The 26,065-nt window shown below is 34.4% G+C and overlaps 1 protein-coding gene and 1 long non-coding RNA gene across 2 annotated transcripts; one reads left to right on the top strand and one right to left on the bottom strand.

Annotated features, from left to right (window-relative positions):
• Nucleotides 1-25,392, top strand: OSTN (osteocrin). Its single transcript, XM_010959257.3, has 4 exons — nt 1-2,326; nt 5,545-5,759; nt 21,580-21,676; nt 25,178-25,392. Exons 1-3 carry the CDS (start codon nt 2,228-2,230, stop codon nt 21,662-21,664), a joined length of 399 nt encoding a protein of 132 aa, XP_010957559.1. The 5' UTR covers nt 1-2,227; the 3' UTR covers nt 21,665-21,676; nt 25,178-25,392.
• Nucleotides 2,379-14,417, bottom strand: LOC123618112 (uncharacterized). Its single transcript, XR_006726484.2, has 3 exons — nt 14,188-14,417; nt 7,031-7,253; nt 2,379-5,734 (listed from the first exon to the last, which is right to left on the bottom strand). It is a non-coding gene; the product is annotated as an uncharacterized LOC123618112 (long non-coding RNA).
• Nucleotides 25,393-26,065: the final 673 nt, after the last annotated feature.

The following is a 26,065-nucleotide window of genomic DNA, read 5'->3' as shown; positions in this document are numbered from 1 at the left end:
TCACCAAAAAACTCAAATATCAAATATCAATTTGTCAGAAAGAGAACACAAAGAATTTCCTGCTCCCTTCCAGAAAGTGTTGAATACAGAGAAGCAGCTAGTGACCAACATTATGTGACTAGATTCCAAAATAGAGTAATTGGTGACATAATGAAGAACTAGTTTAGACTACATTACATGAAAATTAAGATTTTATTTGATAAGTAAATAATATAGATAATGCTAAAATACTTTATTGCCATGTTAAGTCTTAGTATGCGTGGTTAATAAGATTCTACTCTATCAACATAGAACACTTATTTGTCTGTATTACAGAGGATACATTTATTACTAAAATCTACACTGAGATTTCATAGTAACAATATTTTAAGGAAATGTCATAAAAGAAAACCTTGGGTCACACCAAAGAAAATGTAGTTACCAAAGAAATATTCAGTAACATCTCATAAATGTTCTTTCACCTACACATTATTACAAATACTAAACAGGATGAAAAGGTTATGCATGAATCAAGTCAATCCTCTTAAAGCTCCTCTGAGGTGAGAATTACTCCTCACTTTACTAACACGGAAAATGAAGTTTATGTTAAATGACCCACACCCAAGGTCAGACAATTACTAAGGCAAAAATGAGTCTCAGATCCAGTTTTTCAGTTTGCTCTTGGCATTCCTTTCTCTTCGCGCTCTGCAGATTTCCAAATGCTTCTATTTTTAAGGAAATAAAAGTTTACTGAGACTTCTCATTCAAAAAGGATGGCTTGAGGGAGTTCTAAGTGCCACGTACTAAGTGGGGAAGTCAAGCCCACTCTGTTGTAGTGGACACCCCGTGATCTCCTCCCAGCAGAGCAAGGCTTCCCACTGTAACCAGTGGTCAGACTGGCCACCAGCAGGCCTGATCCAGATCGTAGATAAGCTTTAGTTGGATTTATAGTGTTTTATTAGTACAAAAATTCCTAAGTGCAGAAATGAGACACCTTTGCACTTACTACACAGAATTGACAAACGTAATCTTTTGACATGTTGGCTTTAAAATATGTACATAGATAAAACCTGAGTCCCTTATGTTTCTTCCATAATCTTATTTACTTCCCACTCTCCCCAGAAGCAATCATAGTGATTAATCAAGTTCCGTTGGTTTATATTTTAATTATATGTATAGATTTCAAAATAAATGAAATTGCTTTGTGTTATTTCCAATTTAGGTAAATGGTAGCATGCCATATGGATTTTTCTGGAACTTCTTATTTCCCCTCAAATCTGTTTCCTTAAAAATCCATTCATATAAGTACACATAATATTTAGGTCATTTGTTTGGAGTAGATACACATATATTTAAATTGCTTGCTTTAAGTCCACAGTATGAATATACGTCAGTTGATAAATCCATTTCCTCTTGAGCAAGGTAATGGATTGATTGGGTTGGTTGTACTAATTCAGTTTTTACTACTATAAGCAATGAGACTGAACTTTCAGATATATGTCTTCTTATAAATTTTGGCCCATTTTTGCTTACTTGTGTGTCTCTTTTTAAAATTTTACTTATCAGAGTTACTTAGATGTTCCAAATGCTAATCTTTCTTTTCTATATCTGTTGAAAATATATTCCACCTGTAATTTGTTTTTGTTGTAATTTATTATATCTTATCATGCAGAATTTTTTGATTTTGATATAATGAAATTTTTAAATGTTTTCTATGAGATCCACCTTTTGAGTCTTGCTCAAGAAATCCTAACATACTGCAAGGACATAAAGATATTATCCTACTGGATCTGTGGTGTTTTTTGAAATTTTGAATTTAATTACTTTTAAACATGGCACATTTTCTCTTGTTCGCCATAGACCCTACCAGGCCTCAGACTCTCATACCTAGCCAATCTAACACATTTCCCTTAGGTACATGACTTTGTGATCTGTGGATTAGACAGTCAAAGAATAAAGTTACACAAACTAGATTTCTCGGCTGTGGGTTACTTTGAATTAAATTATGATTTTGGCTTTACAACCTGAGTCTAGGTTTCCATGAAAATGAAACCTTGATAGAATTCATTCTGGAAGATTGACATCTTCTATTAAACGTAATTTAAGTTTTCCCAAGGTGCACTCCAGCACATAGAAGCTGAATAATTTAGTTTATCACCTGCCTATAGCAAGCTTTATAGTTTTTGTTTTCTACCTTTGTATGTATGCCAAACTAGTAAATGTGAACCCTGATGCATGTGCCCCTTAGATGCTGGACTGGAGATTGGCAAGTGCACATTCTATCCTGGCTTTGACGGTGATTCTCTGGAGCTCAGGAAAAGTGCTCTCAGTGGATGTCACGACAAAGGTAATGGAAACTAGCTTAAAGGACCATATATTTCTTATAAACATTAGCCATGTTTATCACTGTTAGAAACAGGTGCCATTGACAACTAGGGAGATGCCTTGATAATACAAAATAAAGAAAATAGACATTTCTTTCTATGTCTTGTTCTCACTGTGGATTCAGAAAAAGCCAGGTATCTGAATGTTAAAATGAAAAAAAACTAGAAGTAATAACAAAGATTTGTATTCCATAAACCAAAAACGATAAGAGAAAATTCATTATCATTTCAGCCATATTTATAATTAAGTCAGTTGCATAAAGATGAAGTGCTTTTCTGTAAAGTTTGAATTTGTTTATATGTCAACATTTGAGTAGTTTGGCCAAAATTTTATCACTGTACAAATGTTTTCTTGCTGCCAAGACTAAACTACAAAGGAAATGAATTGTTAGGACATCTCCACCCAGAGAAAAGTTAACTTGGCTCATTGGATCTCAGTAGAAACATACATTCTTTGTACTTCTTAAGTAACATAAAGTGGGAGTCTGAAATGCATTTTACTGAAGGATGAATTTTATACAAGTTTTGTGGCATTTTTTGCTGAGGATTAAGAATATCTTTAAAAAGAAAAAAATATCTACTTTGTATGTATGTCAGTTGGAAGAATGAACACATTTTTTTGGAGGAAACTCTGAGAGATAAGAAAAGATCTTGTACCTTTGCCCTTTGAAGTTTTGTCTGTTGCTCTTCAGAGTTTCTTTTTCGTGATCATAGCGTCCTTCCCCTCTTCAGTTTCTTGTTGCCAACCTTATATGGGGAAGTGACAGAAGCTGGGATTTTCAGAGGAGTTTGGAACCATATTGTGGACTTTGCACTGTAAATAACAAATTGCTATAGAGATTTTTATTTTCTCTTTATCTGATGAAAGTAATGGTTGGGGATAACTTCATGGCAGCATTCAGGATAGATTAGAAAAGACAGTGAGAGAGGAGATAAATAAGTTATAAGGTGATGGCGAGTGTACACTAATCAGTTAAGAGGGTCTGATATAAATCATTATCGATGTGAATCAGAAAGAGCAGGGCAAGAGGGGTTTTCCAGGAAGAACTGGCCAGACTTGGTACAGATTTGGTTGGTTTAGGAAAGAGGAAGCTCACTAACTTTAAGTCTCAAGAACTTTGAGGCCAACTCTAAGTGTTCCGAACAAGAACTGTTTGAGCAGATGATGAAAAGGCTACGAAAGTGCTAGTCTTTCATTTTATTGGGGGGGAAAAAAGGAACAGAATAGAAAGAGAATGAAATAAATAATTTAAACAGAAAAAAGGAAGTGAAGACTCTTACCAAAACCGAGTCTGACAAGAATGTGACCAAAGAGGAAAAGGGAAGAAAAGAACCCTGTGGTTAACGTTTCTACCCACAGAGGAACATTCACAGGCTCCTGGGAAAGAAGTCACATCTCCTGGACTATAGAATAACTCCAGATCGTTAATAGGAGCATTTTTTAAAATGCTCTGATTGGTCCTAAGAAAGGAAAAGACAGGCTCACAAACTGTACACCTACATTTTTATGACTTGAATGACATGTCAAGTGGCAATATGTGTAAATAAATAAATAAACAAGAAATTTGACATGGAACAATAAAATCATTGGGCTAGCTTTGCCTTATCACAGACACTCACAAATAGTTGTTAATAAATCATGTGGGTGGACAGAATGGCCATCATTAAAAAGTTTACAAATAATAAGTATTGCAGATGGTGTGGAGAAAAAGGAACCCTCCTACACTGTTGGTGGGAATGTAAACTGGTGCGGCCACTAGGAAGGACAATATGGAGATTCCTTAAAAATCTTAAAGTAGACTTTCCATATGCTCCTGCAATCCCACTGCGGGGCATATATCCTGAGAAAAATATGATTCAAAAAGACACATGCACCCTAATGTTCACAACAGCATGATTTACAATAGGCAAGATGTGGATACAACTTAAATGTCCATTGACAAGATGATGGCTAAAGAAGATGTGGTATATTTATACAATGGAACACTACTCAGTCGTAAAAAAAGAATAAAATAATGTCATTTGCAGCAACATGGATGGACCTAGAGAGTATAATAGTAAATGAACTAAGTCAGACAGAGAAAGACCAATATCATATGATGTCACTTATATGTAGGAATCCAAAAAAAAAAAAAAAGACCCAAAAACCCAAATTTGATTTACAAACCAAAATTAGACTCACAGACATAGAAAACAAAGTGTGGCTACCAAGGGAGACAGGGGGCGTAGTGATAGATTAGGAGTTTGGGATTAACAGATACACATTACTATATACAAAATAGATAAACCACAACAATCTACTGTATAGCACAGGGAACTGTATTTAATTTTTTGTAATGAGCCATAAAAGAAAAGATACTGAAAATATATGTATGTATGTAAATGTATAACTGAATTGTTGAAACTAGCACTGTAAATCGACTACACTTCAATAAAAAAATAAGAATAAATCACTTGGGTAGAGATGCTAAGCTCCCTTAGGGCAGAGACTGGATTTTGCTCATTATTATATCTCTTGGGTGTAATGTAGAGCCTCCTCGCTGGATTTAGTGGCTTTAATCAATAAGGAATGAATGAGTGGCAAAAAGAAAATAGCATGAGGTTAGATATTTTTCAGAATTTATTCAACAAATATTCATCAGGAATTTACAAGTGCTAACTATGAGCAAAATATTGGGAGAGGCATTGGATAGAGACTAATTAGACATAGTCTTTGCCCTCAAGTTAGTCACAATCTGATACGCAATACAATTACATTGCAGCCGATCTAATACAAGGGAAAATGTAATGAATGCAGTCAGTGATGCAAGAAGTGTAGGTACAGTGCTACGGGAGTGATAACGAAGGAGGCAGCTGTTACTGGGAAAGAATCTGCAAGACAGATTAGTTAATGTACTAAATTGGAGAGGCAGGCCTGGAGTACATGCTTTTTTTTTTTCTTTGTGTGTGTGTGTGTGTGTGTGTGTGTGTGTGTGTGTGTTTTGTTTTCTTTTAATTTCCTCTGGATATACTTCATCTCTATGTGTTTTTGTCTCCCAAAGTCTTTCCCTCTGGAGCATAACTCCATGAGAAGTCAAGTGTCATGATAGGCATGTCAGCCAAAAATAGCAAAAGCCAAATGTAGTTGATCGTACAGATTTTCTTTCTCTTAATGAACGGGATCACCCTTCCCGCCCGCTAGGCCTTTGATTCTGGAGTCACGGGTGTTCAGTCACCACCCACAGTCAGGGAAGAGAAATCAGCCACTGATCTGGCAGCAAAACTCTTACTTCTTGATGAACTTGTGTCTCTGGAGAATGATGTGATTGAAACAAAGAAGAAAAGAAGCTTCTCTGGTTTCGGTTCTCCCCTGGACAGACTCTCAGCTGGCTCTGTGGATCACAAAGGTAAACAGAGGTAAGAGACCTCTTGGAGAAGGAACATTTTCTATCTCTTCCACTCTGGGTTCAGAAATGTTACTAACTACTATATATAAAATAGATAAACAACAAGTTTCTTCTGTATAGCACAGGGAACTAAATTCAATATCTTGTAGTAATCTGTAATGAAAAAGCATATGAAAAGGAATACATGTATGCATACATATGACTGAAACATTATGCTATACACAAGAAATTGACACAACGTTGTAAACTGACTATACTTCAATAAAAAATAAAGCTAAAAAAAAAAGAAAATTCAATGAAACCCTGGTAGGTAAACAGATTTAAAAGTGTGTTAGCTAATTCTGAGTTTCATGGCATCATATCTTGGAAGTAGCTGTTTAGGGGTCAAAATGACTGCCACGGTATGTGTTAATATGTTTGTCCTAATGTTTTCTGAGGGAGATTCTGCTGCGTGCAGATATGAAATAGTTGCTATAAGACATAACAGCATTTGGCAGGGGGGAACATGTGTGCTCTGACATAAATGTTCTGGTCAACTGAGTTTTTTAGTTAATAGAAATAACCAGAATACCATTTTTATTTTTACCCATGATACAAAGCTTTCCAAATGATGTGAGTAAGGCCACTCCCCTATACTAAGAAGTAGTGAAGAGCTCTCAGAACCTGGAGTCAGAACACATGTGTTTAAGTCAAATTTCTGATCATTTCTAGCCATGTGATTTGTATAAGAATCCTATCCTCTGTGATCCTCAGCTTATTTGTGTGTAAAATGGGGATAATTACTTGCCTCCATAAAAAAATCAAATGAGTGTGTTGTAAACTGTTAACCATTATAACTGAGTTAGAGTCATTAACTTTCATTACTTTAATCATTGACTGTCAGTTGTTTAAAGCAGTCATTCAAACTGAATTCATTTCCTATCCCCTCAATATCTGTTCCTCGTGCTGTACATTTCATATCAGCACGAGCACAAAAGACCACCCACTGACCATAGTCTGGAATTTGGGGAATTTACTGGGATTCCTTTAGCTCACCTTAAACATTCCAGTGTTCACAAAATTCTCTTACTCTTATTTGTTTTATATGTGAAATATCTTTCACTTTAAGGCTGTCCGAATTCTGGTCTAAATCATCCTTTCCACATGTCTTCTTTCTCCAGTCTTTCCTCATCTCTGCTTCCACCCCCCTGCCCGCCCCTTTATCACCAGTGTATCCTTTACTTTGCTGCCAGGGGATCAACTCACACAAAAATCTGTTCAGGAAATGTTCCCATTACTTACAAGACAAAAGCAAACTCCTTAAGGAAATTCTGTGAAGAATTTCATAATCCAGCACTTAATTTCTTCATGCACTCGTCTCCACATCACTGCTTGAGTTGCGCCTTGTTACGGGTAGCTCCAGAACTTGCCGTGCTTATCCCTGGTCCATGACTTTACTCTGTTCCATGTTTCTTAGCATACAGGATGCAATTTGCTAGACTTCTGTTCTGAAAGGGTCTTAAAGCTACAACAGGAAATAAAATCATCACTTTGGGACTGTAATTTATCCTACCTGTACTTGAAACAAATCCCACACCTGTATCTTGAAATTCAGACCCTCGTTTATTTGAACAAATTCAAACGTGTTCCACTGTGTTTTAGGCACTGTGGTGGGTTATGTTGTACAGAGTCGAAAAATAGTCTTTGCCCCTCAAAGAAATCATATACCAATAAAAAACATGGAAATACTTATAATAAATTATAACATAATGCAAGAAGAGATATGTTTAAAGGCAATTTATAAAGAAGTCCATGGAAATCCCAAATATAAGTGAAGAAAATATTATGCCTTCTAATAAATATTACTTGCAACGTAGTCTACTAAACTTGAGCCTTGCAACATAGTCTACTAAATAATTTGAAAATCAACATATAAATGTTAATGTAAATATGTATACATGAATTCATAATAGCATATAAGCATATACACCAAATTGTATTGCATAAATATCATAAATATATATAAACTACATTGAAGTTTCATCATAGTTTCATTAGGAAGTGTTATAAAGAGAGACTACACTAGAAGATATAGTTCGAAAATAGTTCAGCTTTCAAGAAATAAAGGGAAATTGGCAAGCATTTAATATGCACTTGAATAGATTTTCACATATAAAGGCTAAAAATAAACTATTATAAACAAGCAAAAATTAGAGAATATTGTTCTCATGAGCACTTCCTGAGTAAGCTACTTAGACGAATTTCTTCAGACAATCAAAATGACTGGAGAAATATTATCATAAGAATTGGTTTGAGCATAACTTTAGAATTAAATTCAAATGATAGTTGCAAAAAAAAAAAAAAAAAAAGAGCTCCCAGTGTTATAGGTATACAGTCTGACAATATAGATACAGCAAATTATCAAACAATTCAGGGACAATAGTGAGAGCTTATAAAAATTTGAATGAGTTTTTGATTGTTTCGTGGCTATTAACTGGGAATAAAGGGATATTATTACCACAGATAGTTGCTTGGGGACATGGAGAAGAAGGAAAAGAAAAGATTACAAACTAAGTTTAGTGAATCTTTTACTAAAAAAATAAAAGACAAAAACTGAAAAGAAAGGTGACCAAGTTTTTTATATAAAATATGAATACAAAAAATAACCGTAAGAATAAAAATAAAAATTTTCCTATAAAAAAGAGAGCAACATAAAATAAGACAGTGAAAAACTATATGTGAAAGAATCATGTATAAATATAACCTTTAAAATATGATGAATTCAAAAAATATTGATCATATCAATAAATGTAAATGGAATTAACACTTATTTTCAAATTGGCTGATAAAGAAAAATTCAACTTTTATGCATTTAAGTGACACAAGTAAAAACAAAGAGCTTTAGAAAGATTGACAATAAAAGAATGGACTAATTATATAAGAAAAACATATAAATTAAAAATGAAAGAGAGCAACAATATATATCAAAGGAAAATGCAGAGAACTACATTCAATATCTTGTAGTAACCTATAATGAAAAAGAATATGAAAATGAGTATGTGTATATAGGTATGACTGAAATATTATGCTGTACACCAGGAATTGACACAACATTGTAAACTGACTATACTTCAATAAAAAAGAGAGAAATGATAGAATTAGTAGATGAGGTAGAAATTCCTCTTTAAAGAATTATTTCAGCTAGTAAATGAAGAAGGAATGATAGTATTAGAATGTCTATTTGGCAATCTCTAATGAAATGATGGTTCTAGACAGTGATCATCAATTTCTGCTAGCATCACAAGAGGAAAAATAGCAAGTCATTACATGCCCCCTGATGGAAGAACTCAATACTACCTATAAAACAGAACTGAAAAAAAAAAAAAAAAAAAGTCCAAGAAGAGATGTAGGGGGAAGGGGATCCAAGAGATTAAATAGGTTTAAGGGATTTATTAACCAATCATACTTTGGGGGGGAGGTCCTAGTTCAAACAATGATATGTTTTAAAATTAACATATATGAGGCAATGGTGAACTGTGGCTACTTGATGATTTTAAGTAACGATTGTTTACTTTTAAATATGTTTACTTTTTGAAGTAGGTCAGGCAGAGAAAGACAAATACTACATATCATTATATGTGGAATCAAAAAAAATATAAATGGGTATAGCTCAAGTGGTAGAGCGCAAACTTAGCATTCACAAGGTCCTGGGTTTGAGCCCCTGTACCTCCTCTAAAAATAAACACATAAATTACCTCCCCACTCCAAAAAAAATACAAACAACTTTAAAAACAAAAATTTTTTTTTAAAATACAACTGAGCTTATTTACAAAACAGAAACAGACTCACAGACATAGAAAACAAAGTTATAGTTACCAAGGTGGGTGGAGGGATAAATTAGGAGTATGGAATTAATAGATACTCACTTCTATGTATAAAATAGATAAACAACAAGGATTTACTGTACAGCACATGGAACTATATTCAATATCTTGTAATAATGGAAAAGAATGTGAAGCTGTACACCTAAAACTAACACAATATTAAAAATCAACTATACTTAGTAAATAAATATGTTTAATTTTAAATTATTATTTAATTTTAAAATACTGTTTACTGTTAAATATGATCACCAGAAATTAATGATCATTGTCTAGAGCCATCATTTCATTAGGGTTTACAAAATAGAGATATTCTATCATTCTTTCTTCATTTATTAGCTTAGAATAATTCTATAAAGGGGAATTTCTACCTCATCCACTCATTCTGTAGATGAGTTACATTAAAGTTAGATTTATTGTCATTTAAATATTTAGTTGAAGGTATTTTTCTAGGATTTGCTTCAAAATAACGCAGGAGTGGGAGTGGAATAAATTAAGCAAGACCTGCCATAATCAGTAATTGTTAATTTAGAATGATGCACACGTAAGAGTCAGTTATTCTATCCTATTTTGGTCCGTGTCTGAAATGCTTCATAACAAATTAAAGAAATAAAATTAAACAGTGAGATAAACCACAAAGCAGATCTGGCAGAAGAGTAAATACATTTATCATATGATAACACTGAGAAAATGACTCAGAATATATCACAAAAATATGGATAATAGAATGGGAAATTATAACATACAATTTAATCTAATTAGAGTTTAGTGGGGAGAAAAAGAACAGAATCACTATTTTTTTAATTATGCAGATTTTTTAGTGAAGGTACTGGGGGTTGAACCCAGGACCTTGTGCATACTAAGGACCCACTGTTCCACTGAGCTATACCCACCCCCAGGCATTTTTTCAATAATGTTCCAGAATTGATGAAAAAAGTTGATTTGTCAAATTCAGCAATAACAACATTTTTGGCCCGAATAACTAGTACCATGTTTGAAAAGTTAATTGGGTAAGAACAATTATTCTGTTAAAAGGCAGTCATGTAAGTGATGGCTTAGAGGCTCAAATATTCAGGGCATGTTCTTGGGAGGACTAAATAGCATGATGTGGGCTCAGTATCAGGTGAAGCAGGACAAGAAGTGAAATTGGGAAGGACAGTTGGGACCACACAGGGATGCTGTATTCAGCGATCATTCAGGTTGTCACCTCTGGACTATGCAGTACAAAACCTCTATAACCCTAGTCAGTGTCTCTGGAACCAAACTGTGATGGTCCCATCCAGTGTCGTATAAAGAAAGAAAGAATTTAAGTAGAGTAATTGATGATCTTCAGAGGTCAAAAAGTATCAGTTTTCTTTTCCCTTTTTCTCTCTTTTCCTTTACCTTCAACTATTTTCAGAAGGTTGGAAGTATTAAAGAGAGCTTATTTTTTTATTTTTCCTTTGCATAGATGTTTGCCCAGGGGCTTGAAAAATTGAGGATTTCCCCTAATCTATACTCTATATTTTGCTTCATGAGTGCCATTAGATCAGAACACAGAGACTGCTCCTTTGTACTCTATGGCTTAATGAGAGAGGTGACCTTCAATGTCAGGATTGTTTTATTTAGAATTTATTTAGAGTGACATATACAAATTAATAATTTTCTTTTTACTTACAATTTATGTACAAGTTTTTTATATTTTTATTTTCCATAGTTGATGTTTTACTCCTTCAAACTAGATTCCAAGGATACTTCCTATGAAATTTTTCTTCAGGATTCACTTTTTATTACAATTCTTGTTCTTGGTCTTAAAGTAAATATTAAATTTGTATATTAAAGAGTTGGAAAACAATGGGAGGTAAGTAATAGCTACTGCATAATGGATTTCTATACACGTTCTTGAGTTTTAACTGAAAAATAATTTTAGATTTCTTTCAAAGTATAATGCTAACTCAAACAAAATTAAATGTTAAATTTTTCTATTGTCTGTTACAAAGATTATTTGAGCATCATTTAAATATATGTAATAAAGTCACAGGATTAAAATGAATGTTTTTGCATATTTTGTAGCAAGAATATACAGTTTAGAGTTTTGCAACTATTTTATAAAAAAAAGGTTCATAAAAATTATAATAATTTTGCTTAGGAGAGCTGTACATAAAGTTATTTGCTGTTCTTTGATTACATTACATGAGATAATAGCTTTGGTCCTTTAGTCCAGATAGCTTTATTTCTTCCTTACTTGTTTTTGAATTCTTCACAAGGCTGGGAATTATCTTGTTACCTTACTAGCATGAATGTATACAAAACACTTTCTTTGTTGCGTATAAACAACTGTGCTGTTCAAGTATATGTCATCAATTTTTCTGCTTCTCAGACATGCATTTTCTATTTTCTTATACTCACCAAGACAAGATTATAGATCTGAGATTCATTTTCTACACTGTAGCTCAAAGATCTCACCCATCTCTTAATCCAGGAATTCATAAGCTTTATTTGTGTCATGGGCCACTTTGGCACTTTGGTGAAACCCATGAACCCCTTCTCAGAATGTTGTTTTTAAATGAACAAAAGTCGTAAATTTAAAGGTTACCAATATATAGAAACAGAATTATCAAAAGACTTAAAAAAATCACTTTGTAATACGACAACATATATGCTTCTTTATTTAGGCATAAAATAAGATCTGAGATGTTTCTAAAAAAGAATGATAATTTCAAATAATGCAGAACATAAAAACAATTTCAAAGTATCCATAATGACAAAAATGTGATCTGAATGTATCTGTGATTTCTAATTGTGGCATGGGTCTACTTACTGCCAATACTATTGTGACTTGTTTTCTGCATTCATAACTGAAGAAAATGCTATATTTCAATAGAGGATAATGAAACTGAAGATGTAACATTTCCCATCCATGTTTATGGATCTCTGAATTACATTGGGACATGGTCCTGGGTTTTAAAACTCTGTCTCAACCATAAGAAATGAATTGTTTTAGTTTAACATACTATAAAGTTTTCAGAAAAGAAAAATTTTAAACTCTGCTTTTAAAAAGGTCTATAAGACATGGAAATATAAGAATGAAAGAACAGCTAGGGGAAAAATAAAAAAAGAAAAGAAATATTTAAAAAGTTAAACAGGGAAAAGTCAATATCAGATCATATTGAAATGAAGCAGACAGCCATCTATTGTTTCCCATTTTAAATTATATTCAACATTTTTTTCATCTAAACATGACCCTAGCTTCATTTTCAATTGGATGTGAGAATTACTTTAACTCTCAACACAAAGTTAGCTCAATCATTCTTTGAAATCCAAAATATTTTCTTCATTCAGTTCACTTGCTGAAAGCCTGAAGTTAGTGAACATTCAGTTTATGCAAATAAAAAGAAGCAGCTGTGACAATATTCCTGGCAAAATATTATCTACTCTTTGAAAAAACCTTTTAATTAGAAAATGTTGATGATTTGCGTGGAATTCTTCTAAAGGATGGTTTCCCTCACTTCACACAATACTGAAAATGCCTTGTAAAACATTAACAATAGTATAATACTTTATATTTGAATTTAATTGCTAGAAACATTTTCACAACTCCTATTGTTTTAATTCTCCCATTAATATCTTGAGGTCAGCAAAACAGTAATACTATTGTGTCAGTCTGGGTTCCTGCAGGAAACAGGTAGCATATTTGAAACAGGAGAATACAAGGATGGTTAGACACAGCAAGGCTATTTTCAAAAGGCTGAGTAGAGACAAATCACAATGGATGGAGCAGCAACCCAGGACTCTGGCCTGAAGAGTCAGATGCCTTGGAGAAGCCCTGACCTTTGGTTAAGAGGAAGTGATCTTGCAAGGAAGGAGTGAGGGGAAAATTATTCTGATTTTCACTTCCTCTCTCCTTCCGGTCTCTCCTGCCAAAGCTGCTCACTGCCTGCCCCAAACCAAAGACAGGGAGCACAGGAACTTCTCTGGGATTCAGACAGGTTAGTTTTCTGGACTGAAAGTAGAATGAGAAAGGGCAAAGAATATATCTGGTGAGCAGACAGAAGATACTCAGCACAGTTACACACATTCTACAGAATCAGGTCAATAAACACTTGTATCCATATCATTGTTGTTATAACTACTTAATTGAAAGAGGAGGACTCCATAGGACATAATCAGAAAAGCAGTTTTATCTCCCACCCACATGCATTCAAACACATTCAGTGCTAGCTGTTTCCTATCTCTTGGGTAAAAACAAAGGCAGGTACTATGGCTCTGCAGGTCACATTGAAATAACAAATATCTGGCCCCTCATTTTTATTAGAAAAATAACTATATTTAAGTAATTAAAATAACCATTCATAGTCCTAGACTAAACTCTGAATATTATAAAAGTTTCTCCTTTTCAAGCTGGAAAGCTGCAGTGGAAAGCGGTTTGCGGTCAGGTTCTCCTCACCCCTTCCCAGCCGCAGTAAGCTGCCTTCTGTCTCCCCAGGCACTGGGGATGGAGGTGCAGAGAGGTAAAGAAAAGTCGTGCATGACTGATACCACCATGACCTGATTTGTATGCTCTCTGGCCTCAGGAAATGCTCAAAGCTGACAACTTACCATGGGCTGTTTTTGTGGGGTCATTGTATAACCCCGGCTGAGAACACTGACATAAATACCCTTGCCTCCAGCAATGCTTCTCTTCGTGCAGGTCAGTGTTCCTCCTCATTGTCACCCTACCCTCTCAGCTTCTTCATCTGACACCACCACCAGCATCCTGCTGAGGTCACCTCACCCATAACCCCAGGCAGGCAGCCCTTCGGGGAAGCTGCCTTTTATGGTTAACCTAGACCAGCTCTACCCACATGCTTGCTCTTTATCTGCTCCCCAGAAAACCCACATCCTTGACTCTGGTCACTGAAAGGAAAGTTGTTCTTGTGTAACCCATCTCCTCACTCTGTGCTTTAGATTTCACAGTCTGTTCTATGGGGTCTACCCGGCTTCAGTGGGTATATGTCAAGCTTTTCTTGAAACTCTTTCTCTATCAAAAGAAGAGGGAAACTGTCACTGTTCTTCAATAACTTGCTCCAGAGAAATCCTCCTTCTGTATCTATTCAATATCATTTTTTAGTGGATTAAAGTTGGGAAAAACGATTTGTAGCAAACTCCTTTACAAATACTGCAAAAGTCTAGCACCTCACTTTGGAATCCAAGAGGAAAGACTACTCTCTCTCTTTTTTTTTTCTTTTTGCCCCTCAGCTTTTCTGGGCCACAGCCAAAAGCTGAGATAGAAAGAACCCCATTTTAACATTCTGGTACAATTTTTTTAATCCCTATAATGCCCTAAGAAAATATTATCCTCATTTTATCGGTATACTTTCACAGATATAAAATAATAACCCTGAGATAACCTAGCTTGAACACCAACGACTTTCCACTTAAATAAGCTGCTTATGTAAAGAAATTAAAGTTATGTGTGAATAAGGCACTTGTCCAAGGTCAGTAACAGTGAGATTCTCTTAGAATGCATGCATTAAAGAAATCGTTTTGGAAAAACTATACAAATGATATATGTGTTTCTATCCGAAGCCAGACATAAAAGTTCAGGCTAAAGTTGAGAATAACAATTCCAGCTTTAATTTGTCAGATACAATTGCCCTTCTCGATGACAGGGCCAAAGATTAAAGGTTAAAAATCCTAGCACTTCACCTCTCTAATTCATCAGGAAGCCATGCCCCAGACCAAGGCCATCCTAGGTATCTCACCATTGCTATTTCTTTTCCAGTTTTAATTGTTAACTCCCAAAGGAAGAAGTTCAAAAATGGGTTTCATTTCAGAGTGGAAACCACAGAACAAGGATTCAGAGTGTGGTGCCCTATTTCCATGTTTTCTTCCTCATATTTGAAAAGCCTGGCTGTGCTCTAGGAAATGCCTTGAGCATTGATCTCGGGCCATTTCTCCCAATAACTACTCTCTACTGCTTGCCTCTTTCCACCCCATCTCAACTTCACAGAAAGACACAGTTGCTTTACTTTTTCCCCTCTACCCTAACTCGTATATGAAGGTTTAAAACTTTCTCCCAAAAGGGGTAATACTTGATTCTCTATATGGACTTTGAAATGTACATTACACACTCCCCCAAAAAGAAAATTCTAGAAGACATTTTTTGTGTAAATTCATTTGCTGGATAGAACTTTCAAGTGTCATTAGACTCTCAAAGAGGTTCATGAGCCAAGCAAATGAAAATCCTTTCTGCCTAATCCAAAAACCCTGCAGTAGTTTCCAAATCAAGCATGCCTGGGTACTTTACAGTAAATCCTTTCAATCTCATTATTTGATTCCAGTGCTCCTGGTTTATTTCTGAATGCCTGTGATATCACTTAAAAAAACAACAAATCCAAAAAATTACAGATCTTTATGGAGAAAATTATAAAAAAAAATAAGAAAACATTAAAGATAACTTAATAACTGATCTTGGATGGCAGGGTTCAGTATTATAAAGATTTCAATTTTCTCCAAATTTATTTATACCTTAACTTCAATACAATTCCAGGTAAAATTGTGAAAGGATTTTCCATGAAACTTGACAAGCTGAATCTAAAATTTATGAATAATTAGCTACAGATATAGAGAAAAATGGAAGAAAGGAACATGACCACTATGTCACCCCATAAATAAAAAATAACTTCAAAAGGATTAAAAATGTAAATGTGAGAGGCAAAACTTCAAAAAGATTTTAGGACAACATGAAAGAATATTTTTATAACATTATAGAGATGATTTAATAAACAAAAAGTAAAAATGTTGATAAATTTTAAGACAACATTAAAGATTTTCATAAAAGACACAATAAAAAAGATTAACCATAAATGGGAAAATATATTTGCTTATAACTGACAAAGTCTAATACTCAGAGTATAAGAAACACTCCTACAAATCAATATTTAAAAGAAAAACAAACCAATAGAAAAACAGACAACAGACTTAAACAGGTACTTCCAAAAGCAGAAACCTAAGTGGCCAATAATCGAAGGAAAAGATGTGCAACTTCATTAGTATTTGTAGAGAGCAAACTAAGACCACAATGAGATACAATAACAAATGCATTAGTCTGGCAAAATTAAAGGCCCACAATGCACAAGTTAGCATAGATTTGAAACAATAAGAACTGTCACACACTGCTCTGGATGTGTAAATGGATATAACAACTTTGGAAAAGAGTCTGGCACTAGGTAATAAAATGAATTATAGGCAGAGTGAGCAACTTACTTCTAAAAGTATACCAGAGAGGAATCCTTAAACGTGCATTACAGACATGTGTAAGAAATGTTTTAGCTGAACAGTACGTAAGAATAATAACAAAAAGGAAATGCCTCAAATTCCCTTTCACAGTAAAACACAGTAATGAGTCATTGTATGTTCACACAGTGAATTACTTTACAACATAAATAAAATAAAAGAACTGCATCTACACATGTCAACATGGACAAATCTCAAAACACATAATATTTGCTGAAAAAAAGTCAAAGAATTCACACATAACTTCTTCCAAATAAAATTCTAGGATCATCTAAACTAACCAAGAATACATAAGGATTATAAAGAAAAACCAAGGGAGCTATTGGATCAAAATTCATCTTACAGATTACATCTGGGACTAAGCCATGAGAGGGAGTCAATTTGGGAGGAGGAACACTGAGGACTTCTAAAGCACTGGTGATACTTTATTTCTTAACTTGGTGCTACCAATAGGGATGTTCATTTTATTTTTTCAACTGCACACAGATAAATTTATAGACTCTTGTCTGTGTGAGGTGATTCTATACAAAAAGTTTAAATCCAAGTTTTCTGATAGTTTTTTAGATTGTCAAACACCTTTAGAAACTGAATTATCAAAGAATATAAATTTGAAAGAAAATCTTATTTGGCTCAAGAAGTCTATATTTTAGCGTGAAGTTCAAAGTTATATTTACAATCATCCATCTTCCTTATATTACTTTGATAGACATTCTGTATCCTTAAACTACTTTCAGAATGTTGTAGAAAGGAAAAGGTGGATTGTTTTAAATGGATACATTATGTAAGCCGTGTTATACCGTTATTTTGTCACAAGAGGGACTAGATAGTCAGAAAGTACAGTTTTCCCTCTTGGTCTTAAGAGTATTTTTCTATGTTAACATTTATGTTTTACATACTGTGTCAGGGTATGTGTTGTAGAATATATTACTGTTACATACGTTTCGTATCAGCAAGAAATGTTAAATACTGTTTTGCCATTTGGCTTCTGAATAGATGGAAACTATATAAAAAGTATTTAACTTACTGAGCTATTGTTGTTTTTTGATAAGTAGGAGAAATAAATAGAATCAAAGTCAACCATCTCCTGGTTTCTAATACTTTTTTTTATCAAATCTGGGGGAAAAAAAGGAAAGGAAAGAACAGGGAATCAGGGAAGAAGGAAGAAAAAAGAAGGGGTTAGTTTTGTTTTTCACCATACCACAGCTCCCTCTCATTTACTTGAGCAGGAAAAGTAGATTAATTGTAGTAATGAAAAAAATGTTATTTTCATTTATTTTACAGTCACTTTTGAAAAAAATACATTGGTAGTATGGACCAATAAATATTCTGTTCTAATTTATAATGATGTATGGGACTATCACCCTCCTCTTTAAAAAAGTGAAAGGATTATTTTTTGTGGCGCCCTCCATTCTGCAGATGCTTTGGGAGGTCAGCTCACATATGGGGCACGACTTTTTTCCCAGCTACCAAGTCCTTCCTCTTCTCACCAGTCCTTTAAACATCTGGAAGGGCTGGTTTCTCACTTCCTCTTCCTGTTTGTCTGGGACTTTCCTTGAGCACTATTCTCCATCCTCAGGCAGCTTCCACCTTACCCCTTCCCTAGACTTATAATGGGAGTAGTCCGTGAAGGAATTTAAGGTTTCAAGGAATAAAAATCCCATCAGTTTAATTTGGGGGGGGGGGGGTATTAGCTACATTACACTTAAACATCAGCCCTAAATCATACAAATATATATATGTATTTTTTTATTGCTATGGTAATAAATTATCACAAACTTCTGGACTGACAACAACACAAACTGATTATCTTACAGTTGTGTAGGTCAGAAGTCCAGTATATCCTCACCGGTCACCACATATCGTTCTGGCCAACACTGACATGACTGATTGCCAACCAGTGGGTGGCCCCTAAGGCTCCTCTGTGTGCTGCTCTGGGCTCTCTCTTTCAGCTGGTCTACCAGCAAGGCACAGAGGAAGTCAGGGGGTTGGTGGGCTGTGCCCCGTCTTGGAGGCTCTAGGAGAGAATTTATTTCCTGCTCATTTAAGTTGTTGGCAGAATTCCGTTCCTTTTGGTTATAGGACAGAGGTCCTCATTTTCTTTTGAGAACAACCAGAGGCCACAGCGTTCCTTGGTTTGTGGCTCTTTCCTGCACCTTCCAGACCAGCAACCTGGTGGGTTAAGTTCTCAGACTGCAGCTCTCTGACCCACTCTTCTTCAGTCGTCCTCCACTTCTAAGGACTAGGCAGGGCCTTCCAGATAATCTTGGATAATCTTCTCATCTCAAGGTTTGTATTAATCCCATCTGCAAAGTCCCTTTTGCTAAGCAAGGTGACATATTTACAGATTCTGTGGATTGTGACACAGACATCCTTTACAGCAGCAGAGGTGGGGGGGGACCATTACTGTGACCACAGGAAAACAACTGCTTAAGTAAAGAGTCTATAAATTTACTTATGTGAATAAAAATAATTTAAAAATATAAAGAAGACATTTTTTCAACAGTCGTTATTTATAATTACATCAGAAGACCTAAAGCACAATTCATGTGCATGGTTTCCTATTTCTCTTGACAATTAATTTTGGGCTAATTTTACAGATATTTCCCAGTTGATTATCAAATTGAAAAATATGTAGTTAATTTATCATGAAATCCAGAAGTGCAAACAATAGGCACCACTTAAGAGGGTGTGTTTTTCAGAAATTTGAAGAGTAGAATATGGATAGGTTAAGGATAAGTACTAAGTATTTTTTCCCCAAATTTTCCCCTGTTAATCAAACTGCTGTCTAAGAGACAGTCTTATAAGATCATGTATACAATGCTATCTGCACTGACTAGCAAAACTAAGGGCCAACCTAGAAAGGAAGACCGATGTGAATCAGCAGAAAAGAAGGCTACATTATATTAAAAAAAAATAATATGACTCTATTTCTATAATATCACTTGAGGGTAAGCTCCCCATCAGGTTCAATGCCTATTTTTTATCATCCTTCTATACACAGCACTAAGTACAGTACTTAGCATATTGAAAGCATTAGATAAATATTAATTGGCTTCAAATTAATTGTTTTAATTAGAATTAAACAACATTTACAAAACTTTCTATATGCAAGATACAGTAATAAAAACCTCTCATTTTCATTGTTCTTTATTCTTTTCAGAGTTTTTAAAATAAATTATTTACCTAATAGTGATATGAGAAAAATTGAAAAATTTTGCCTTAAGTTAAAAACCTGGCATCAAGAAAAATGAGAGGATTTTTCCTTCTACTATTTTTATAAAATCATTGCCAATATTACAGTACTTACTTACAGGTTTTTGAAAGCAAAGACTATTTCTGACGTATTGATCCCAAGATGACCACAAAAGGAAATTTATACATAGTAGTTACATAGTAAATGATACTATAAAAAAATCATAGATATTGTAGTTTTCATTCATTTTTAGTGTTTAAATCATGTAGTATATATTGACAATATAAAAGAAGTAAGTAGAAAAAACTAAAGAAGCTGCTGAAAATGTTCTGAAACAAACCTTGTTTAACTATTTAAGCTGTTGAATATTGACTAAGGTTGTCTTATAAGGTGATTAGCCCTTCGTCACTGAGATTTTCAAGTGATGAGCTGGTCAAAAATTGAAGCAGAAATTCTAATATTTGGTGGGAGAATAACCTTTAAGACTCTTTCCTATTCCAGAAGTATTTAACTGCTGGTAGTGTTCTGTGCTTGATTTTGGGTCCTTATTGTGCTTGTAATCTGTACATATATAATAATATTCAGTTATAAAATATTTATCCTCTTTTTGCATGTATATTATACCAATAAATAGCCTAACAAATCTGTAAGTCAACTGCCATCAGCTGTGAGACAAGTCACTAACACAGGCTTTTTAGCTTCTTTCAGTTTCTATCTTTACTAAGACGACTGATAACTTCTTTTAATTCCAAGGTCAGTGAACATTATGCACTCAAAGTTCTGGGACCTTTCCTGCTAAATTTCTTAGCACCAAGTGATGACAACCACAAATCAAGCTAAAATGTTTCTTTTGAAAGAAATAATTTATGGAATATACAAAGCGTAAGGCCTCCTGAAGGAATTTTTTAAACTTTATTTTAATAATGAAATATTTTTTCCCAAGCAATATTTGACGCAGAGCTTGTATAACAAACGTAGACCATCACAGACAGACGAAGCTCCTCTGGGTAAAATCTGAGCGAAGACGCGAGAGGCCCACTTAGTCCACACTCAGTCTTGGCATCAGTGCTTCCCTCCCCCACCACCGCCCTTCCAAAGAAGAACCATTCTGAGAAAGGGGTTGGGAAAACCACTGACCTAGTGTAACCTTCCTCAGTTAACAGAGGAATACACCAAAATCTTAAAAAGGGAAAAGGACTTACCCAAACGAAACACTCAGCAAGTTGGTATGCCGGTAAGACCTGGCTTTTCACCTAGGCGACTTGATATTGGATAAGTTATTTAATTTCTCTAAGCTTTGGTATCCTTAGAAGAAAACAGAGGTAGTCAGACCTACTTCAACAGACGCTGAAAAGATATGAGCTAGTGTCTAACACAGAGCGGGTGCCAATGAATGAAAGCTCTCACGGTTATTTCAACCCCGGTAGAAAGCCGCTAGATCTATATGAATTAAAAGTGTGAAAGTGACGATTGATGACTTGGAATTTAGCTTAAAAATGTTATTTTTGGTTCGTTTTTAGGAAAGTAGTAGATAATCCAAAAAGGCGATTTGGTATCCCCGTGGATCGGATTGGCAGAAACCGACTTTCAAATTCCAGAGGCTAAAGGATTGCAATCGTGAGTACAATTTGAAGAAGTGACAATCCATGCAGGCTTTGATTAACATCTCACAATGGGCCAATTGACCCATCTTGGTTCATAAGTCCCCCTTTTGATTTCTTAGCTTATGAATTCTCTATTTCAAACATTTCTGTAGTCAATCAGTATATTGATGCTAAATAATTTAAATGATATTTAAAAAAACAATATCTTAGATCTACTTCACCCTAATAAAAAGACTTAAGAATTCTCACAGATTCCTATATAATTATTGAATATTAATACCCAAAAAAGATTGCAATTCTAATTAATAATAAATCACCTTCATAAATATACATTCACGCATAACCATACTTCTATCATGAAGAAGACACATCCTAGTGACACATATCATTTTGTTGCCAATAACTACATTACTAGAATATCGTACCATGGAACATAGGAAAGAGAATGATGTAGAAGAAAGAGTATTCGCCATGGAATCAGGACACGTAATTCAAATCCTGGTTCTGACATTCATTATCTTGTTCCCATCAAGGCACCTTATTTCTTTGTAGCTTGTACATTTAAATGATAACATAAAGGTTTTGTGAGGATTAAACTAGATGCTTGTACTAGTCCTAGGATGTATTGGACACACAAGTGATAATACCTTATATTACAGTCCTGAAAATTCACTCTGTGCTGACCCCAAAACTTAGTGCTATACATACATTGTTTCATTTAGTCCTCGTGTTCCATAAAGTAAAAACTATTACTATTTCAGTATCTTAAGAAGTAGTACATTATAAGGGTAAAAGTAGATCAGGCTTTGTGGGTCAAATTCCAGGTCATCTATCTGTCAGCTGTGGCAACTTGCTTAAATTTTGAAACTCCCTTTCATGAAATGAGGATAATAATAATTTTTACCACATTGCATTGTCCTGAGGACAAATGAGTTCATATACATTAAACACTTAGAATAGTGCCTGACATGTATTAAGTACTCAATTATTATTATTCTTATTATACAAGTAAGTGGAAAGCTTAGATAATTATCTCACAATGCCACATAGCTAGTAAGTGATACAGGTAGCATTCAACTCCAGAAGGCTTAAATCCTTAGCCTGTATTTTAAACAATATATGTAATCACAAATATTATATGTTTTAAACACTAAATATTTGTTGGGTGTAAAATCTAGGCAATGTATTTTCTCCCAGTAGGGCTTACAGAGGATGTAACCTTCCTCCCAGACAGATAAGACAACCCGTAACTGCTTTAACAACTTCAGGCTACAGAGAGAAAACTCTGCTTTCTGGTTTTCTCAAGATAATCCTCAGACACTGACGATACAGAGGCCCCAGAAGCGTTACATGAGCCTTGACCCTCTTTGAATTTAAATCATGCCATTTTTTTCTCCTTATCAAATACTCTAAACCACAGTGAAAAGTCAGCATTTTGTGTCAGCTTTCTCATTCTCAGAGTGACTTAGTTAAAATAATTGTCTTTTTTTTCCTCTGTAGAGTCTTTGATCAATGAAGTGATGAAGTTACTGAATGTCCATAAATACAGGAGGACTTACTGAACTTAGCCAATAACACTGCCTTTTGAATAGCACCATCTTCAAAACACTCCTTGAACTCCTTATATCTAGAGCTATACCAAGTATGGTCCCTCTTCAGGGTTGTTAAAGATCACCGCATTGCATCTGAGTAGGAACTAAGCGCTGTTAAAAATCAAATATCTCCTTGACATCAGGGCCACCGTCCTGTAGTTTCTTTCTGTATTAATAACATCATGTCACTAAGTTAAAATAATTAATTTCAATTGGTTTCCACATGTATCCTTCCACCTTTGCAACCCTAGTATTTATTACCATTTTAGTATTTCTGAATTCAACCAAAACAGGTTATGATTTTTAAAAAATCATACAAGAAACTCATTTTTCCTATAAACTTTTATATGAAGTTTTAGAGAGTAAAAACTCCAGAAAGTACTAAATTATGAAAAAGGAGCTCAATTAATGTTTCCTGAATCACTGTTGAGTGAAATCCAAGTTAGGATATTATCTCCTTCACTTAACAGATTTTTTTTTTTCTTTTGAAGTATAGTCAGTTACAATGTGTAAATTTCTGGTGTATAGCACAATGTCCCTGTCAGGCATATATATATACACGCATACTCATATTCATATTCTTTTTCATGAAAAGTTATTACAAGATAGTGAATGCAGTTCCCTAACAGACTTTTAAAAGTATCATGACAGTCGCTGTCCTTACTATTAAAATCTCAAGCTAGTAATATCACAAAAGAATAGGCTTAGAAAAGAACTTCACGTCATGTGCTTTCTAATTCCCTTTTGTCAGTCATTGTGGGCTCACTTGCTCAACTATTGTTTCTTTTCACTATTTCCTGCCACCATCACCAAGATTTCTCAGACACTTTCTGACTTCCTCATGTGAAATTTCATGTTTTATATTAAATAAATTATAAAGGCCATAAAAACATATTCTTAACTTCCTTTCAACTTTTCAAAATTCTTTTTTGGTATATTATTTCTTGTTATCACAATATTCCTTTGAATTAAACAGAGGCATAGTATGTCCATCATTTAATAGATAACTTGAGTCATTAAATAACTTTCACATAATCATGCAGCTAAATCATTAGAGATTCAAGAATGTAAAGTCTCATTTAATCTAAATCTTTCTTTAAAAACAAAGTGAGGACACTGGGGCAATGAAAGAACACTGATTTGTCCCCAATTTTGTGAACTCTCAGACAGAGCAAGATCTAGGACCCACGCTCTCTGGACTTCTAGGTCAGCATTTTCTTCCTGACCATTCGTAAGGTCTAGGTGCTAAATTGTCATTGCTTGATGCTGACTTCACTGCTAATCGATTTCTAAAACAAACAGAAACAGTATCTCAGATTTTATGAAAATCTTTATTTCACTTCTGTAGGAGGTAATAAATACCCTTTTGGAGCAGTTTTATTTGTGGGTTTTCACCTTCTGGGTTTCACTATAAGTCTTCACACTGAAAGTGAAACTGGCACTAATCATGGAAGTTTTTCTTGGTTTGAGGTCAAGTCTAGATGCAGCTGCTGTGTCTTACTTAGTTTCCGGAACAAATACTGATTTCTTTTCCCCATAGGTATTTTGAGAAGAAAGATAATCTGATTTTAATACAGTGTCCTCCTCCAACCATTCATACATTGAGCCAAAGTTTTGAATTTTTAATAGGCTTCAGTTCTAAGATTGAAAACTCAAAATAAATAGAGGTACCTGAAGAAAGGAAGTGTGGGTTCAGCATCAGCACCTAGCTGTTACATTAAAAATACCCTTTTTTAATGAATTTTGATCCAAAATTATCATATTGCATTATTGTCTCTACAATAAAAAAAACCACCTACATAAAAGCTACAATGAAACCTCATGTAATTAGAGTTTTAGCTCTTCTCTCCTGAAGTTGATGGATTTCCCCTTATTTACAGAGTTCTCAGTAGCTTTAACAATTTCAACTTTCATTTTTGCAGACTCAACTTCCTTGGGTGAAATGTCACAGAAACAAGGAAGATGCTTCAGTGAAGGTCTTCGTACTCCTTATTGATTAAACTTTTAAGAAAACTTCTGTAATCCTTTCCAGAGCTTGAACTTCAGTTCATCATATCACAGTATTGTTATAGTTTCAATTAAATTATGCAGATAATTTCAGTGCATAGATATTTTAAAAATATATATTTTAATCATTCTTAAATGGTTGCTTGGCCCCAAAACTTAACTTTTCTAAGAAACAATCAAAAAACACAATATAGTGAAATGCTTTCTATATTCATTTACCATTTACATATATGCAGTTGAAGAATAGTGGCTGAAGACTGATTTCCTTCTGTAAAATTTAGGCATAATCCATTTGTTTATTATTGGGAAACGAGGAAAGACAATGTTGGATATTCTCTCTTGAATACCTTCACTTCTCTCTTATCCTTTGTCTGTGAGCCTCTTGGGTAATGATTATGAAATTAGGCTTCTCTTATATTCAAATTTCAATCAGGTTGAACCAAATGAAACACAGTCCCAGTTCCAGAAATAAGAGAAAACAGGTCTCTGAGCAAGACAAAAATAGCAGTAATGAAGCCCATAAACTTTATTCTGCAAATGAACTGAGAAACATTGCAGGTCAGAACACACAGACTTAGAATTAGGAAGTGAAGGATATTACTCACTTGCCAAGCTTGGCTATCTCGTGTCTTATAACAGCTTTCCATTTCTCTAAATTATAACTTATAGTTAATTATGAGCAGCAATGGCTGATTGTGAGGAGAACAACTACACACAGAAGTAACAGATGAAAGTGTAGAGGAAGTCAAAGAATCACCAAATGGGAAACCACCAGAGCAGCTGGGGCCAGTTAGGTTCACCCA

The sequence above is a fragment of the Camelus bactrianus genome, chromosome 1 (assembly GCF_048773025.1).
Source record: "Camelus bactrianus isolate YW-2024 breed Bactrian camel chromosome 1, ASM4877302v1, whole genome shotgun sequence".
Classification (NCBI taxonomy): domain Eukaryota; kingdom Metazoa; phylum Chordata; class Mammalia; order Artiodactyla; family Camelidae; genus Camelus; species Camelus bactrianus.
This window is presented reverse-complemented; position numbering and strand designations above follow the sequence as displayed.